Source organism: Gouania willdenowi, chromosome 15, assembly GCF_900634775.1.
Source record: "Gouania willdenowi chromosome 15, fGouWil2.1, whole genome shotgun sequence".
NCBI classification, from domain to species: Eukaryota; Metazoa; Chordata; class Actinopteri; order Blenniiformes; family Gobiesocidae; genus Gouania; species Gouania willdenowi.
The window spans coordinates 34,038,286-34,058,155 of record NC_041058.1 but is presented as its reverse complement, the minus strand read 5'-3'; the positions used below and the strand labels follow the sequence as shown (position 1 = coordinate 34,058,155).

Here is a 19,870-nt window from a genome sequence, read left to right as displayed (position 1 = left end):
CCCACATGGACAGAGACGAGCCCCAGAGCATCCCACTCCCTCTGTGATAGCAGCTTCTGTCTCCATTACCACGTGGCGCAGTCAGGAGAGCAGGTGACTTAGCTAGCACTACCACGAGGAAGCTAGCACAGGTGCTAGCAGGAATGCAGGCCGCGTGCTGGATCGTCTGAGACGTCGAGGACAGTGTTGGTTCCTTTCGAGACGGCAGCTTTCGCTGTAGTCTGAAGCTCGAATACCGTAGTACCAGGAGCTGGAGCTGGGCTACACACTTTCGTGAGAGCCCAGGGGGAGGGCCGACGTACGCACAGGCCCGTAGGCGCCGAGGGCAGAGGGACCAAGACGACAATGAGGTGTGCTGAGGTCAACGCACCGGCCTTGTGGCAAGGAGCTAATATCAGAGTGAAAGAGCCGCTAGTAACCAACGTGTCCCAGAGCAACACGATGGAAGGAGCCTTGAGCCAGAGCTGAGGCTCGGAGGTTCATTACCTTTCGGCAGCGAAGGACAGCACCTACCAGGCAAAGCAAGGCAAGAGCTGTATATCACCTACATCTCGATCTGTTGTGGCCCAGAGCAGGCGCTATTCTTGATAGCGTCCGGTGACTGAAATAAAGAAAATCCAGCTGTGGGCAGGCGTTTTCTGGCAAAAGAAAATGCGAGATAGCTGAGAGAAGTGTTTGAATGGCGCGCGTCTGTCCGCGTCCTCTTTTTATAGGAGGTAGGTCTCCCCTAAGGGAAAGACGCGCTTCACTAGCCAATCAGGATTGGCAGATGGAAATAAATGTGGAATGCAGACAGAGGTTGCATCCCATAGTGAGACATCTCACAAAATATTATGAAACAGAACCATTATTATCTTTCCAAATTCCACTGCCTTCAGGTGGACAACAGGGGGAGGGACACACCATGGAAGTGTTGCTTTTTTATGTAAATTGTTCCATATAACTTTTTTGGCAAACTTGTACATATGTTTATGAAAATTACATTTTATATTTGCATTCATGAATTTAGTTTGTTAAACATATTTATGGTTTTCTCAGATTTGGTATTTGTGTGACTTTAAATCCAATATGTTCATACAGTATGTCAAAATGAAAAATTACTACTAAGAATTCACATAGCTGAGGTTGTGCTGAAAAAATTATACTAAACAAGGCAAGCTAAACGGTCTTCATGGTGAGATATACAGTAAAGGTAAAATCAAAAGTAGATACCCTGGACTCCAGAGAGTTAAACAGCTAAAAAACTGTTTTATAGAATAAAAGCTTTGTCATTGTACAGATAAAAAAAATAAATAAAAAAAAACATTTCCCTTTAAAGATCCAGTATTCTGCTATTTTTCACACATTAATTTGTTGTAAGAACCCCTAAACAATATTTGAAGTTTATTTTCCCAAACTCACCTGTTTTCTGGAGCCTCTGAAAAATCACTTTCTCGCTCTTGTGAAGGAGATCAGTGACCACCAAATCCATTTTCTATCCACACAATGTTATTGATTTCAGCCAAAAACTGCACATTACAGTAAAACACATGGTTATTTAGGTGGCTATTGTGATTGTGAGACTGTCTCAGCGCTTCAGGGTGTGTTTATCCTATAAACTGTAAAAAGAATGGACGGGACAAGCTCCCCAGAGGAGTGAAGCTTTTATTTCTAAACCCCACCTCCTCAATGAGAACAGATGGGATGTGGGTCAAACTGTAAAGTTAAAATACTCGTCACAATGTTTTCCCAAACCTAAACGCTGCTGTGTTCATTAGTTATTATCACCCTACATTGTGTTCAAGTGCTCATTTTTCTGTGAAGTTTGTTTAAAATGAGTTATGAGGTTAAAAATCGGGATTTTACGTCACATGATGATGATTGACAGCCACAGATCTTGCTTAGCTCTCATTGATAATAGCAGTTACGTCATGAAGGAGAGACGAGATGCGTAATTTTCTTCTTTTTTAAAATAAAATACATTTAGATTTCAGTGTAAATATATGGGTCATTCTCATGAAACCAATACAATACCATGTCCGTAACGACTGTAAATATAAAATTTGAATTTTAGTTGTATAACTAAATATAATAAAGACAACAATTTTCTCTGTCTTGCACAAAGATTCATTTCTAAATAAGAATAAATTATTTTTGTATGATATTGCATTTTCTGCTTAAATTCTCATTACCGCAACTCGTCCAGTTGTAACTGAATGTATGTCATGTTGTAATTTAAACAGATTAAAATGACTATATTCTGGAAAAAAGAATGTAATCTATACTAGATGTTTCCCAATGACAGAAAAAGTATTCACTGGATATTCATGTATATTAATTATATAAATATTACAGAAAATGTAAGTGTCTGATGTTCTCATCCTCCGCAACCTTTTTGAAGGACTGTTTAAAAACACACAAACCATTTTAATGAAGTTTGATTTTGAATGAAGCAACACATCTTCTACTACGTTTAAGATGGCTACCAGGTAAATATAACTCTTTATATTTCTCCAGTTAAAAGTTAAACATTCTGTTGTCAGAATGCTATTACCACAGTATAGATTCTCAATACCGATATTGTTGTTTTCTACAAAAAGAAAAATCTTAGTTTTAAATTTTTTTTTTGAAAAATATACTAAGTAAGTTGATGTGTTCATTGACTAAAAATGTGCATAGTCATTGTGGATTTGTTATTGTTAGCAAAACATGCTCTGGCTCCTCATCCTCCGAAACACCATTCTCATTTACCACTACAATTTAAGTCCAGTTGCGGTAGAGAGAACTTCTGTTTCGGTAATAAGAATGTAACCATACAAACTATATTTTTAACTACCCTAACTACTAACTTTAATATTATAAACTAACTTGGTATTTTCATTAACGTCCTGTTTCATTGTAGACAGTCAGCAAGAGACAGAAAGAAAGCTTTAGCAAAGACCAGGTTGAAAAACTTCAGAGAGAATATTTACACCAACCTAGAACTACTGGAAGAGTCCAGAAGGAAAGTGAGGGAGAAGTTAGGGGTTGTAGAGGTCACAGCAAGAGTAATAAGCTCAACACACACACACACAGGTGCATATTCATATGATTTATTTAATCTAAGACTAAAAGGAATTTTAATGCTAATGCTACATTAACGCTAATTAATCTATCAGATTTGAGGGGGGGAAGGGTCTGGTATTACTTTAATGATATTAAAGCTATCGTCCCAGAGCCACAACCTGCACCACCTCAGCTCGTCACTTCTGTGTGCTGCCTGAGATCTGGGCAAAGTGCACAAAAAAGCATATGTAAAACAGTTGAATTAGAAGTTGTAAATAGAATGTAACAGGACATAAACAAATTAGTTTTTAGTTCGTAATATGTTGTTGAGAATCTTTAGGTACAATAGACAGCCACTAATCAGTAACTTAGAAAAATTTATTTTTAGCATATGTTCTAATGCTGTATTTTTGTGTGTAATGTATTTTGTCCATGTATGCCATGCAATTGATTATACCTGTATCCAATCTGTTCAACTATAAAATATTTTTAACCATACATCAGTCTCAGTGTTTACTATATACCAGTGGCGTGCCATGCATTTCACACCTAGGCCTTCAGTGATGTCCTACACTGAATGAATCCACCTCTTAATACCATCATTATGACGTCATGTCTCTCTAAACCATACATTTATACAAAAACAGTCAAGTACAACTACTTTATTTCCGGAGCATTTAAAATCAATACATCCGTATTAACAATTAAGAGTAGTAAAGTAAAAGTTATATGATCGCTTGGATACTGTCACAACTTAAAAATAAAAGGCAATTAGTCTACAAAAGTCCACTAAACAGCACATTGTCGCACCCGTAAAACAGTTTCATTCATTCATTCATTTCCGACAGTGGTGAAATGGTGTAGCCTACTCCTTGAACGTTTGATATAGATTAAAGCGAAACAATTCATCCCTTCACTGAAGTCACAGGTGCGCCAGGTACCGGCACATTATGGGCTCTGCCTCAACGGTAAAGCGCAGGCTGCGCCCGGCGCGGCACGGCGCAGACCGCTCCGCCAGACCGTCGAGACAGGGCTTACGAAATAAAATTACAAAAATATAGAAAAAAAAAAGAAGAAATAAAAGCTTTGTACTCACCAAAACGACTATCCCCGCTTATTTGAACACAAAATCCATCCTCCTTTCTTTCCTCAACAAGACTTCAATTACTGTTGTACAGTTTATCTGTCTGTCTCAGTTCCACCAATAAGTTCTTTTCTATCGACATGGAGGCTAGTGCTGAAAGCAGAGTCTCTGAACCTGTGAGCCAGAGATACCGCTCGTAGCTGCTGCTTTGAAAGTGGCGCACAAACCCTTTTCCTGGCTGGGACAGGTTAGCTAGCGCGGGGGTTGGACGACCTAACGGGACACCAGCTTCCATTTGGTTAACGTCACTCTACTTTGCATAGCGCTGCCTCTCACTAGTGCGTATCCAATCAGAGGACGTGAACGTCAGAACGTGTCACGTTCAACGTGAGACCTGCTAGCTGGCCCCGATGTCGCCAACTCGAAATCTGATTGGTTATCACAATCTGTCTGTTTCAATTCATTTAAGTGTACTGTTAATTCTGAAGGCCTCGGGAAGATTTCGTGGAGCCTGGCAACACGTGACAGCTCAAATACGATAGAAGATACGAAGATAAATATACAATCCTGGAAGCAGCGCAACCAAGAGGAAGACTATGAAATGAAGAGAAAAGACTATGAAGAATAATTTAATACATATTTATGAAAAAAATATATTAAAATGAAATTTATTTTCTGATTATGCTTAGGCCAGCAGAGAAGGCCTTGCTGACCCTGACGGCCCACCACTGCTATATACAGCATAGCATATTTATTTATCATCACCGAAATCCATGTATCATTACCGCAACAGGTGTTGATTTAATGATTATAAATCTAGTAGGAGCTTTAAAATGTGTGTGCATAATATATACTTTATGCATTTCAGGTTTATCAAATCATTTTGAAAATATCTATAGGTTTCATTGAAATAAAACTTTTAGGTTGCAGATTGTGGAAGGTGTTGCGGTATTGAGAGAAATCAGTATAAATCACATAAAAGTATTCATTTAAATATATATGTCATGTCAGAGTTTCACATAATTGTGCAGAACTGTCAGAAATCAACCTTAAAAAAGTTGAAAATATATTCTTTTTTCTAATTATCTTGACGTTTTGAGACCATTGTGGTAATGAGATTTTTTTTATTCTTGTCTTTTTAAAATTTCATGTTGTAATCCAATGAAATGAAAATTTCATGAGAATCAACCATATGGTGGTTTTGTACTAACCTCTATGATCTGAAAAAGATGTTGGTAGAATTTCTAGTGGGAAAGATACTTATGTTCTTTGGCGTAGCTGGGCTTGCGCAAGTCACCAGGGCAGTACGCTAAATGGGTGGGGCGTGTTACCAGGGCTCCTCCTGCCGGACCCTACTGTGCAAACTCCAAACTACGTCAAATTTGCAAGATGGCAGCGCCCTCAAGTGCTGTATTTTCGCTTCAAAAACATTAAGTGGGAACAGCTAGAGTGCACACCCACTGGTTTATCTCAGCAGCAGGCAATGGAGTAGGTGGTGTGTTCAGAGAGCTCCGCACAAAACCGCATTTAAGTCTTTTTTTATTTGGCGTTTTGATTAAGAATGAGAAGTTACGGGATCATCTAAGATATTACAACATCATATGAGACGACTATCTCTATGGAATATGGCAAACAACCTGCGCAAGTAAAAATACATGGGCAAGGGCTCTACAAATGAGACAGGCCCCGACAAAGCTAGCAATTCAACTAGCATTAGCAGGTTGCACGAAGCTGAGACTCCTGCGGACTCTCTAAGCGACACAGCTAGCATTAGGGAACAAACTAATCTGGCGGACTTAAAAATGGAACTGCTCTCATCCATTAAGACCGAAATGACTGAACTTTTTCAAAGAGAGGTGACGAAGGTGATAACTGAGATCGAGGGCGTTAAAGCGGAGCTGCAATCAATGAGGCTGGAAATAGCTAACAACACAGTAGCTCTTCGCTCCGAGTTGGAAGCGGTCAAAGCTACTGTGTCAGATATGGAGCAGGGGCCCTCTGGCTGCTCGGATGATATTGTGGTACTGCAAACCAAAGTTCAGAAATTGGAAAAGACCGTGGAGACTCTGCAAGTAAAATACGTGGATATGGAGAGGCGTGTACGGAGGTGAAATATCCGTATATTGAATGTAGCTGAGGAATCTTTGTGCACACCTGCCTCTGTATCCAGGCTACTCAAAGATGTATTGAAGCTGGATAAGGATGTGCTGATCAACAGGTCTCATCGCACTTCACAGGGAAGAAGAGCAGATGGTAAGCCAAGAGCGATCATACCAAAACTGCACTATTATCAAGACCGTGTCAACATCCTTCGCCGCGCACGGGAAACCAGTCCACTCCACCACAACGGTTCAACCGTACTCATCTTTCCCGACCACCCTCCGAGTGTGGCCCGCGCCAGGTCGGCATTTAACGATGTCAAAAAGCTTCTTCGAGGACGTCCGGGAGTACGTTACGGGCTCCTCTACCCTGCCCGGCTGCGGATCACCTGTGATAGTATAAGACAAATTTTATTCCACTACTAGATTCTATGAAGCAGGATTTTGAACATTGGAATACATTACCATTATCATTAGGGAGCAGAATAAATATTGTTAAAATGATTATCTTACCCAAATTTTTATATCTATTTCAATCTATACCATTATTTCGGTAACACTTTAGTTTAGGGAACATCTATTAACCATTAATCAGTTGCTTATTAGCATTAGTAACATATTGGCTCTTAATTTGTAATTATTAAGTACTTATTAATGCCTTATACACTTAATGCTAACTCGCAGCCCAAAGAGGGTTAGGATTAGGGTTTGGGTTAACCTTAATCCTAACCCTAGCATGTTAAGATTGTAATTCATATACAACAACTTCCTTACTTAATACCAATAAGTAATACTTCTGAGGTTATTGAACTAATGGCTTATTGGTTGTATATTAATGCCATGCAGAATAAGTCATTAATAAGTACTTAATAATGACTAATTAAGAGTCAATATGTTACATATATGCATGCTAATAAGCAACTAATTAATGATTAATAGGTGTTCCCTAAACTTGAGTGTTAACATTATTTCTAACAAAATTGTTTTTCTCACACAGACAAGTGAGTCTCATCTATATGGAATGGGAAAAGCGCACGCATCTCAAAAAATATTTTGCAACGACACCGGGAGCATGGAGGACTCACTTCCCAATTTTCAATATTACTATTGGGCATCCAATATCTGCCTCATTCTTCACACAACAGTAGTTTTAAATGGTTGATACTGATGCAACAGGGTGGGAGTGTTCTGTGGGACTTTTGAGAAGTTTGAGTGGGAGGAATTCACATTCTTATAGGGTAGGAGGATCCAGGATTGTCAGGAGGAGGAGTTTCTGCTGTGACGTCAAGTAGTGAGAAAAATCACTTTACTAAATGTGTAACAACAAGGGAGGGAGGAAATTGATGTCTATCACTGTAGCTAAACCATTACAAGATACATTTTTCATAATACTGCCCCTTTAAACCAAGTGTTGGTAATCAAAACTTTGGTGTCAACATTTCCAATTTTACTGCAAATTAATATCGATAACAAACAAGAAGACAGTCATCAACATCCCCCACCAGATTGGTTTTCATAACCTTTTCCTAAATGTCCTAAATTTAAGAACTTAGATGTATACATAAGAAAATATTATCACACCAGAATATAAAATTACTAACTGAAACGGTTTGTAAGAAAAGCTGTCCCCTTTGAAGATATCTGGAAAAAAGTAGGGCTGTAGTGAACCAAGTAAATGGTTGATCTACCAAGACGATGGCACATGTAGCAAATAGTCGACAAAAAAAAAAACGGAGAATGAATGATCAGGTGCAGAGGAGGACGAGGAGAAAGAGAGGCAAATATTTTGTTTTGGCTTTTTGTGGTGCAGATTTGCTTTAAACACAGACCATTTACGATATGAACTTTATTCAAGCTTTGACCAGAACCAGATAAAGTAAAAGTCAAACCTACAGGTCAGACAGACATTAGGTCTTTATATCAGAGCCTGACCTGAAACCGACAATTAAAACCTATTTTTTCCTCATACAAATGACATTTAAGTTAGTTTTAGTGGTAAGCCTGCTTTTATTAATAAACTGTTAATGTTTAAAAAACTGTTGATGTCAACATCAGATCAGCGCACGGGGAAACAAACGCACATCTAACACAGGTGTGCAGTGTGCCCCTCTGTGCTAGAGACAGCGGATTTATTAACATATTCCATGTATCAAGTATAAGGATAATCCATGTTCTTGTGCAGAAAAAGGATTGATTCAATAGTGGATGTTTGTTTCAAGCCCGTCTTAATTCATTCGCACTCTGCTGTGAGGACAGCACACTGACAGTTTTTTGGGGGGTTTTATGCAGCGCAGCACTCACTCACACAGAGCTGTTGCTGGACATAGCATTATGTTCAGGCATTAAATACATTATATTGATATTTAATCCTTATCACCTATATAAGTGCATTGCATTTTTTTTACGTGTTGAAGCTGATACAATTGCTGGTCGACCAATGAAAATCTTGGCCGACCACAACGACATCAACCAATCAGACGACTAAAACAACCAAAGTTGGCAGCCCTAGAAAAAAGTAAAAAAATATATAATAAAAAACTGGCACAAGGGCAATAACTCCGGAAAAAATATTTGCGCACTTCTCATTTTCGAACTCCATGAAGGTATTGATACCTGCCACACCAAATTTGATTATCCTATCATATTTCTGAGAAAAGCTGTCACCTTTAACCCAGACAAACCGACACACGGTGCTCAAACCTATGTCCCCCTTCCACCCTGGGTCTCTCTCTAATATAGAGAACTTATTTAATGAACAATTTCTAACAAAGACACACTGACTTAATTCCAGGCTTTTGTTGTTGGCTTGCGTTTCCCTTTAAAGGTCAGGTTTAATCAGGATAATGATTGTGCTTTTAAAGACGGCATCTGTACGACTCCATCTTTGTTTTATTACGACTGGAGGAAAATGTGATGTGAATAAAAATCAGCTGCCCTACCTTCTGCTAACGACAGTGTGAAGCTCACCTTTCTCAGGCTCTGGACTCTTGGTGTTCTGCATCTAAAACAACCAAAAAGAACACGTGTGAACACGTGATGATGAACATGTGAGGGTGAACACACCACTAGGGTCATTCTCACCTTCTTGGACTTCTTTTCAACTTTCTCTTTTCTTTGTTTCTCCTGGAGTTGTTGACAGGATATCAGGAGTCAGAGCAGGAATAATAATAATAGCACAGAGCTACACAAACACACTGAATTTACCTCATTCTGCTGCTGCTCCATCTTGGTCAAGAGAAATTTAGAGTAGATGTTGCTTTTCTGCAGCAAATGTTGCAACCTTTTAAGGCGAATATCATCAGAGTCTCTCTTCCACGATTCACGAGCCTGGTGGAAAAGATAGAAAAATGTTGACCTGTGCGAGGGTTGGCGATTAATGCACCAGTAAATTTAATTCACTTTTAAAACACTTTATTAGGCATGCCCCGAAATGGAAATCATTGGCCGAAACTGAAAACCAAAAATGAAGATCAGCATCCATTCATCCAATTCAGGATCATTAAAGTCTATTTTGAATAAGCACAAGCGCAATTACACTATATACAGCAGGACAACAACCTGAAACATCCCACAGGGCTTTTCCACCAAGAGCACGGGCTTTTCGTTCGGAGCTATAGTTGGAGCTAGAGCTACTTCAGAGCTAGCCCTGTTTAGCTGAAGAACCGGTTTGGTTTTCCACCGCAGCAGCGACAAGTTGGAGCCTCGTCCTTGCGTCACCACAATACGTCAGTACATCACTGATTACGTAGCAGTTTACCCATGAGCGCTTGCCCCATAATGAAGCCCATGTTTAACTGTTGACATCGTATAAATACTATCCTATGTAAATATTCAGCTGAACAACTCTACTGTCTTCATCGGAGTCATAGGAATTTGCGACATTTGTGAACACAGGTAATTATCAAAGACGTTTTATTGCTCAACAATGACTGTGTTAGCGTTAGCATCATTTGGACAGTTTTGAGTTTGAGATCTGGAGTTTTAAATCTGGTGTTTTTAACAATAATCCATGTGTGTGTGTTCTCTGTATCCAGCGTTATGTCTGAGTCTGATGGATCTATTTTACATTATGAATAATGATTGGAAGTTTCCCCAAACTTCTAGATAGTAAATACCATAAAACAAGTGTAAAATAAGGTGTGCAATGCTTTTTGATTAAGAATGTGCCTTGTTTTGTCCAGGAATAGAAAATTAAATTAGTACTTAATAGTTTCATTTATTCATAAACAAATATAAATTCAAGTAAATGGTGTATAATGATATTTTAGGATGGACCAACAGATAATATTGTACATGTTTGCATAGAATGAATGAATCTAACTGGATTTGTTCTGAGATGAAGACGAGCTGAGCTACAGATGAACCTTTAAATCTAACTCTGAAATGAGCAGAAACGTTGTTACCACATAGTTCAGTAATATTATTACATGATCATTGTGTAACAATAAGGGAAGTTCTGAATACAGATCAATGATATATTACTGCTGATTTCAGGAATATTAAAGTATTGTTATGGTTTCCTAGTTAACCAGCGGCTAACTGGCTAGCCTGCACCACGTTAGACGTAACGTTCATAATATTGATGAGGGAATATTGTAGCAAGCTAATATTGGTAGTAGTTTAACAACAGGGTGAAATAAAACTTACCAGAATTAGTAACAGTTCTACAGGACGAGCTCCTCCATGGCTGTAGTTCTGTTTGGTCCCTGGGGCTCCGTCCAATTCCCCTGAACCTCTTTAGACATACACAGTACCAGGAAACAATGTTCTCCTCCTCTGACCACTGCTCTATCTTCTTTGACTCACTTTTAAAAGTTTTGTCAGATCTGCGCTAACGTGACCAGCCGCTCACCAGCCTTAAAAAATAAGGCTGCTTTTTGTTTTTGGAGGACCGTCGATAACCCCGCCTATCACGCGCCCACTTCAGAGCTGAGCTGTAGCCCAGAAGCAATGTGGGGCCAGCGTAGCCCCGGTTTTTGGCTCAGAGAGCTGGAGCTATGTTGGTGGAAACAGAATAGCTCAGAGTCAAAACACGCGCTAGCTCCAAGTTAGCTCCAGCTCGGTGGAAAAGCCTTATGAGTGAACCCAGCTCTGATTGACTCAAAAAAAATATAATTAGGATTTTGAAATAACCAACTTAAATTCAGTCTAATCCATATGTTGTGATGTCAAACAGAATTTATGCTCAGAAACCCTCAGATAGAGGTTCCTGAAGGTGCTCTGTAATCAGTGTATAATGAGACAAAAACACACTATAAATGCAGAAAAATACACAAGTGACGATACAAAATACATACAATGATTTCAAAAACAAGCAATATGACTAAAAATACATAAATCAATAATAAAAATACACTTGATGACTCTAATAACACAAAAGACAACAAAATACACATGATTTAAAACATAAAACCTGAAAAAATAATAAAAACTCCAAAACCACAAAGACAACAAAAATACACAAAAACTAGTTCTTTCCTGCATTAACACTTCCATCAGTCATTATTCTATTCTGTGACACTCTCATGGAACAATCACATTTGTGATTTTTCTCACTGATATCTGTTTTAGATGTTTTTCTGTTAATAAATAAATACATTTATAAACTGCATTTCGTAATTACTCAGGTCATCGCTGTGAGATAATGAAAATGCTTTGATGATCTGAAACATTTAAGTGTGATAAAATGTAAAAAAGAAAGAATTAAAAATAATGTTTTTAAGGCACTTAACGAGTCTGAATAAAGTTGGTGAGTTAACTGAATGTTTTCTGTCGTTATTCTACAGTGAGACACGAAGCAGAAAATAAAACAAACCTTCTCCAACATCTCCTCCTCCTTCCTCTCTCCTTCCTCCATCAGTTGTTTTTCTTCTTCTTCCATTTCTTTGGTGATCACCACATCAGACACCAAACCCTCAGCTTTCACTGCAATGTACCCACCCCCCAAAGACAGAGTTAGAATTACGATGTGATGGAAACCTGATTAAATACCACCCTGGTAATGTTGGATGTTTTCCAAAGTGTTCTTAGTAGAGCCAAGCCTACAGTTTAAACCTGGTTTAGCTAAGCCTTCAGTCACCATGCTGGCTTTAACCATTAACCATAGGTCCACAGCTCAGCCAATCAGCTGACAGTACATCTAAATCCTAAGAAACTAGATTACCTCTCGTCTCGCTAACTTCCGGGATTTAATCAGTGTGTGCTGTCCTACGAAGCTGGATAACGTCTTACAAAGCTAAAGCACCATGGTAGCTTAGGCTGAATGGCTAACCTGGTCAGAACCAGGTTTTGTTCTGGGTAGAATTTGAGAGAGTACTGAAGTCCCGCCTCCTGACCGATCAGTTAGAAAACGAGCTGTCCAATAAAAGGAGGATCATTGTGAACACGTCTATGTGGATCTGATGTGACGCTGACAGGAGAGAGAAAATTTATGCTTTATTTACCAAAGACATCCTATAGGAAACAGATTTTTATCTGATGGACTGACAATAAAATAATCATAAGTCAGCTGATAAAACCTGTGTGTATCAGGTGCTTTCAGACCAATAAATTAATTAATATACTCTGTGGTAATGGTGAGAGCCTCAGTCCTGTAAATAATATAAAATATAAATATATTTCACCTTATGATGTAAACTGATCTGTATGAATGCAGCATCAGAGACACAGACAATATAAAAGAGAAACTGATCAGTGTCTGTTGATTCTCACTAATTTAAACATTTAACACTCATCAATTCCTGCATTAATTACTTCTGCTATTACTGCAGCCGAGTGTGAAGCGGCCGGGATGAGGATGAGCACCTCCAAATCTGAGGCCATGGTTTTCCACTGGAAAAAGGTGGCTTCCCCTCTCTGGGTCAGTGGAGAGTCCTTGCCTCAAGTGGAGGAGTTCAAGAGTCTTATTCACGAGTGAGGGTAGGATGGAGCGTGAGATCGATAAACAGATCGGTGCGGCGTCAGCAGTGATGCGGTCGCTGTATCGGACTGTTGTGGTGAAGAGGGAGCTGAGTCGGGGGGCAAAGCTCTCAATTTACCGATTGATCTACGTTCCTACCCTCACCTATGGTCATGAGATTTGGGTAATGACCAAAAGGACAAGGTCGCGGATACAGGCGGCCGAAATGAGTTTCCTTTGCAGGGTGGCTGGGCGCACCCTTCGAGATAGGGTGAGAAGCTCAGTCACTCGGGAGGAGCTCAGAGTAGAGTCGCTGCTCCTTCACGTCGAAAGGAGCCAGCTGAGGTGACTCGGGCATCTGTTTCGGATGCCTCCTGGTCGCCTCCCTCGGGAGGTGTTTCAGGCATGTCCTATTGGGAAGCAGGCCTGGTGTCGCCTCGGGGTCCCCCCAGAACGGCTGGAGGAGGTGTGCGTGGATCGGGAGGTCTGGGCGTCTCTGCTAAGACTGCTGCCTCCGCGACCCGGCCCCGGATAAAAGCGGAAGAAAATGGATGGATATTACTGCAGCAACAGTGTTGTTTTTGGTCTGAATTATGGATTTTAATTCTATATTTGTTCTAAGAATCCCAAAACAAAGTATTTGAGATTTATTTTCCCAAACTCGCCTGTTTTCCAGAGTTTTAGCCTCTAAAAAGTCACATTCGGAGCAGTTCTGAAATCGAGCTGTTTAGGGGCCTACCTATGCATATTCATGAGTGGGCGTGTCTGCTTCATGTCTCGCTCTTTTACAGGGTGACCAGTGATCACCAAAACCGTTTTATTTTTGCTATCCACACACTGTCATTGTTTTCAGCCAAAAAACTGCACATAACAGTAAAACACATGGATATTTAAGCGGCTATTGTTATTTTGAGTCAGTTTTAGCGCTCCAGGGTGCATTTATCTCAACAGCAGTCATTCAAACTCTCACCGGAGTGTTAAGCTGAAAAGTTACTTTCTCCTCCACTGTTCTTCTAGCTACAGGAATAGTGCATTTAAGGTGATAATCATTTGTTTTCTCCAACCGCTGCATCACATTGTGTCACAAACAGCGATACGACATAACAGGTTCGCCAATGTGCTGAACCACAGGACGCGCTCGAAACCACAGGGGCAGAGTACACCTCCTAGTGCTTACACTACAGTGTGGGTTCACTGTGGAGGTGTGGCATAGGCAGCAGGAAAGTTCTGTATTTAGTTTTACCGACAGCCATCACTCCTTCACTAGCAAGAGAAACAATGGAAGACTTTCACAAAAGTTTTCATCAGGTTGGAGGTGGAGTCCATGGGTGGAGATACCAGCAGAGGGGAGAGTATTTTCTTTCCCTAAGCACTTGTGACATCACAAACTCTGAAAATGTGAAACGGAGCAATTTTCTCTGTGTTGTAAGTCTTACACAGACCACAAACAAACGACTGGATGGATTTATTTCACATGTGCCGGTGGACACTCAAGTTACCTCATATGATCAGAAAAACTGCAAAAGTGGATTTTTCATATGCCCCCTTTAAAGAATGAATCCTTAATTGTGACAAATTGTTTCACAGTTTCTCTGTGATTGGTCTGACGCTGTAATCTCCTGTCAACGGAGCCAACGTAACCAGGCTGAAAACATGCTTAATTTAGCGAGTTGTAATCTAGATTCGTAGGACAGCTTCTGTCTGACGGAGAACGTTTGGTTAGGTGAAGCTAACAGATAAATCCATGATATAATTATCTAGCTTCGTAGTATAGGCCCTTAATGACTAACAATGCAGAAAAAAAAAAAAAAAAAAAAAAAAAAAAAAAAACAGTGACTGAAATACACAAAACGTCAAAAAAAAAAAACACAACACAACACAAACTGACAACAAATACACAAAACAAAAACAGAAGAAATGACACCAAAAACACAAACCAGAAAATAAACACAAAACTACTAACAAAACAGCAACAAAAACACAAAGAATTACTAAAATACACTAAATGGCAACAAAAACACAACAGTAAAAACTGAAGAAATTGTTCCAAAAACAGACCAAAAAAAAAAAAAACAAACACACACACACTAGGGCCCTATAAAATCCATTTTATTTTATCCCAAATTCCGTTTAAGAAATATTTATCATTTTTTAAAGAAAATACTTTTGAACTCCTGTGAGGAAACAAAATAAATACTAATAAAAAAAAACTCATAATTAAACAAAAAAGTATGTCAAAAAATAAAGATACAATAAAAGGCAGATATAAGTTATAGTGACATAGATTATTCTGACTGCTCCTTTTTAATTATTTATATGTCATAAATATACATGAGAACAACATTAATGTCACCTGATTTCCTCTCAGGGATCAATGATTTACTGAATCTGATCATGTTTAATGATTAAGTTTTGATCAACTTAGTTTAAAATAACTTAATTTAAATGATCCTATCTTCTGTAGCTCTGACGAGATGTTGTTAGAATGTAACATTCTAATAACGTTGCTTCAACAAACTTTTCTTTTGTAAACTGAAAGTTCCCACAGAAACGGTTGTACTTGAGGTAGCTAGCTGACTGTGAACCTAACCAAAGACAAAAGGCTGGAATAAAAAGAACAACACGGACTGAGTTATTCTTAGTTAACCAGACATAACAGATGAAACACTGAACAGGTGAAGATGATTAAAGCTGATCACGGTCTCACGGCGCACTGCTGTGCTACACAAAAAACGGGCGGAGCTTTACAGGCACAGCAAAGTCAAACAGGCACTGATGGCTCTGTATTTAGGAGTCAATGATGATTTGCGGTGTTTTTAGACGGTGTTTGTAGTGACTTAAGATGAGTTTAATGCAGGCAGGACAGGAGGGAGGAGGGACCTAATAAGCTGTCCCTGGAAACATTTCCCCATAAAAAAAAAAAAACATTCTTTGCCCCACGGTGATGGCGTTTCATGCCAATTTTGTCTATTTCCGCATTAAACCGTTTTTCATTGGTCGATTCTGTCCGTGATTCTGTTAACGCAAATTTTATAGGGCCCTAAAACACGTAAAATGAATAATATAACAGCAACAAAAACACAAAATGGCAATAAAAACACAGTTCCTTTGTAGTTCCCTGTGTTAATGCTCTGATTGGTCACAGTTTTATGGCCCCGCCCCCACTGTGATAAAAGCTGCCCATTCCTGCCTACTCATAAAACCTGACTGAAATAAAAGGTCCACAGAGTGCAGAGCATCATCTCCTAAATCACAAAAATCTAACCATTTTGTCCTTTCTCACATTGGAGACGTCCAGAAAATTTGAATCAAAATCCATCCAGATAAAGACTGTTTTGACAGACAAATGTCAGAGGTAATTAAACTACTTCTTCCTGTAACTGACCGTCTGTAGCACTGGTCTCCATCGCTGTGCCCAGAGGCTCCTTGGACTCATCGGGTTTAGGACAAAGTGGAGATGTGCTTCCATCGTCTTCCTTAATCCTGTGATCACAGAACAAAACACACATTAAAACACACCCTACCGCAATAAAACACACCGTACCACATTAAAACACACCCTACCACATTAAAATGACTATTATCAATAGCTTCTTCAAAAATTATTTTAGTACCTTGAAAAACAACAACAATCTTTATAAGTTCCCCCCAAACTATTACAGCAAAAGTATCTAAAAACTAAAAATAAAAAATAAAAATTGTTATTTAGAAATAACTTCTAGAGCTGAGTATCAATTCAGATTCCCCAAATAAATTCGATTTATTACAATTATGGCATAATTATAGTTGTAATTGTATTGTTTTAAAAAATTGTTGCTGTCAATCGTAATTACATTGTAATTGAGTTTAGATAATTACTTTGTAATAGCCATGAAAAGTATATAAAAATGGTCAATTATAATTTTCAACTGGGGAACCATGTTACAGTTCTACATATATGTAGTTACTTATTAAAATGTTTCAGATCCAAGTTTTCCCACATTTTACCATTTAAAAAATAAATAAATCTAGGGGTATACTGACAAAAACGATTAGACTCCCAAACCAAAAATATTAAAACCTTTACTTTTTTATTGATTATGAAGCCTAACAAGGTAATCAATAGATAGGAAATACATCAGATGATATATATTTGTTTGTAGTGTATTTTACAGCTGATTTATGACCCACTATCAATAGAGATGCTAACAGAAAGCTAACACAAGAGGATGGTTAACTTTTATTAGGTTATTTATTTCAGGCTCAGAAATTAGTGATTAATAGTAATTTAACTTAATTTTAATTGTCTTTGAGGATAAAAAAAAAAAAAAAAAGTGTAATTTAACTGTAATTGGGGAAAATGTTGGTCACTAATCATTTTCAAACTGTAATTGAAAACGTAATTGTAATTGAAAATGTAATTGACCCCAACCCTTAAACTCACCGGCTCATTGTTGCAGCAGCTTCTCCTGTAGAAAGATTCACTCAACTTTTAACAGTTCCCTCTTGTGAACACAGGAACAAAAATAAGCCTAAAATATGAACAGGTTTCCAAACGAGTCGTTTAAAGTCAATATTTCACACCGTAACCTCAGTTCACGGCCTTTGTTTAAAGCAGCAAAGGTTAAATAACTGTTAAAAAGCTGCAGTGATCACCGCATGGATCTTATCAGCCTCCACCGCTAACACTTCCGGTCCCTACCTTCACAAATAAAAGCCCTCAGACGAAAAAAATACGTCTTGATGCGGTCTGAGCAGCGTTGAAATGTTTTATTTTGAAAAAAAACTCACTCGACTTCCGCTCATGGTAAATACTACAAAGGGGCGGGACGGTAAAGTTTCGCGCCAGTTCAGGCCAAACCATCGTGTGTAAAACAGAGGTAGATGTGGGTTAGAATTATTCTATTATTGATAACACACAGGTGTACAAAGATAAACTGAAGACGTGAGAACAAAAATATTTGTTAATATTACTAAATCAATAAATCCAAACTTATTTAAAACCGAAAGTTTAATGTTTTTAAATAAACAAAAACAGTTTGTTTGACTATAAACCCCTGTTTAAAAAAGTCCAGCACCAGGAAACAGAGCTCTGTCTGGATTGTGTTTAAAAAACCTTCTTAAGTATTCCTTAGTGCTTCATTACATTTATCACATCTCAACTTTTCTCATTTAACCTACACTCTATTAATGTGTATTATTATTATTTTTGTTTTTTTACATACTATAATTCAATGTTTTTATTCGCAATAATTATATTCATAAAATATATTCAGGTCAACTTGTTCATACCTGTCAAATTTTGGATTTGAAAATAAGGGAAATTTTCTGGCGCCCACTCAACCAAGCTCCAGTATCTGTTATATTTTAATATAGATGTACAATAAATCTAAAATATCCACTTATCAACCACTTATTAAATACAATGATGTGATTATAATCTGGTAGGTCGACCTTTATTAATATTTAAATGCTGTGAACATTCCTACTAGGGCTGGTGATATGAACCAAAACTCATATCTCAATATATTTTATCAAAATGGTGATTTATGATATAAATCTAGATCATTTTATCAAATAAAGTCTGACCAGAAAAAGCAATTCTGGGTTAAATTTGCTGATATAAAATGCTACACATTTATTAACAAACAGCTGATCAATATGTGACACTCATTAATCATCTAACTGAGCTTTACATGTTGTTCTGAGAAGTAAAAGCAGTGACTCCTAAAACTAGTATTTTGTTTCATATGATATATGAAATATTATAGTTTTCTATATCACCAAAATAGAAAACTTGATACATCTTGAATCTCGATATATCGCCCAGCCCTAATTAAATTATAAAACACCCTAAATAAAAACATAAATGTGTATATGAAGCACATGTATTTATTTAATATACTTACAGTTTATATACAAGTCAACACGTTGCATATTTACTGTTATTTTCACATTGCTTGTCTTTAAGTTAGATATTAACATTTTATTTTATTATATATTTTCTTACAATTTCTCATTCTCTGATATTCACTAATGACTTATTAGACACATTTATTACAGACTTTACATTATTTAACACTTTATAAACAGTGTATATTTGTGGAGCTTGTGATTGGATGATTTTTCATGGTGACTTACGTGGTTCCTTCTGCTGTGGTAGACGTTAAAATATCAGTTATTAATCTAACAGAACGTGTAACTGTGTCACATCCTGATGGTCTTTATGAAGATAAACTCTATGTTATATTTTATAATGTATTTACACCAGTTATTTGTTCTGAGTTGTTTCCAGGTTTGTTGCTGATGTCAGCACTAATCTCACGAGAATTGCCACTCAGACCATTTCAGGAGGAAGTTCTCGTGAGGCTAGTGAGGCTCAACAGTAAATGTCATCTTTAACTAACTACAATAAATTGATCGTTTGATTTCTAAATGTAAAACATCTAATTTAAAGAATAATGTTAGATATAAACTTATGAATCTATGCTTTAACCCATACAGTATACTTTGCGTATGTTTTTATCTCTTGATGTGCTTGTGTCTTTGACAATCACTAATGTCTGATGTATAGAGATCGACCGATATCGATGCCGGCGACTATTTTTTTCCCATAAGCCTTTGCTGATGACTGATACAGACTGTTGATTTTCTTGAGCCGATATTTGGAGCTGATACTACTTTTTCTCCCTCAATTCACATCATAAAAATTACACTGAGATGATAACAAATGCTTTGAGTCTCAATTTTTAAAAAAGGAACATTTATTAAAATTAACAAAGGTGT

At 37.9% G+C, this 19,870-nt stretch overlaps 1 protein-coding gene across 2 annotated transcripts in view; it reads right to left on the bottom strand.

Moving 5' to 3' along the window:
• The window catches only part of hells (helicase, lymphoid specific), a 44,830-nt gene extending 27,057 nt beyond the window's left edge, over positions 1-17,773 (bottom strand). For both annotated transcript variants that reach the window (XM_028468139.1, XM_028468140.1), the window contains exons 1-6: positions 17,529-17,773; positions 16,491-16,588; positions 12,023-12,132; positions 9,412-9,534; positions 9,289-9,330; positions 9,175-9,208 (exon numbers count right to left, since the gene is read on the bottom strand). In XM_028468139.1, coding sequence (XP_028323940.1) covers positions 9,175-9,208; positions 9,289-9,330; positions 9,412-9,534; positions 12,023-12,132; positions 16,491-16,588; positions 17,529-17,536 — 415 coding nt within the window. In that variant the 5' untranslated portion in view covers positions 17,537-17,773. The remainder of the gene's footprint in view (positions 1-9,174; positions 9,209-9,288; positions 9,331-9,411; positions 9,535-12,022; positions 12,133-16,490; positions 16,589-17,528) is intronic.
• Between the last annotated feature and the right edge of the window lie 2,097 nt (positions 17,774-19,870).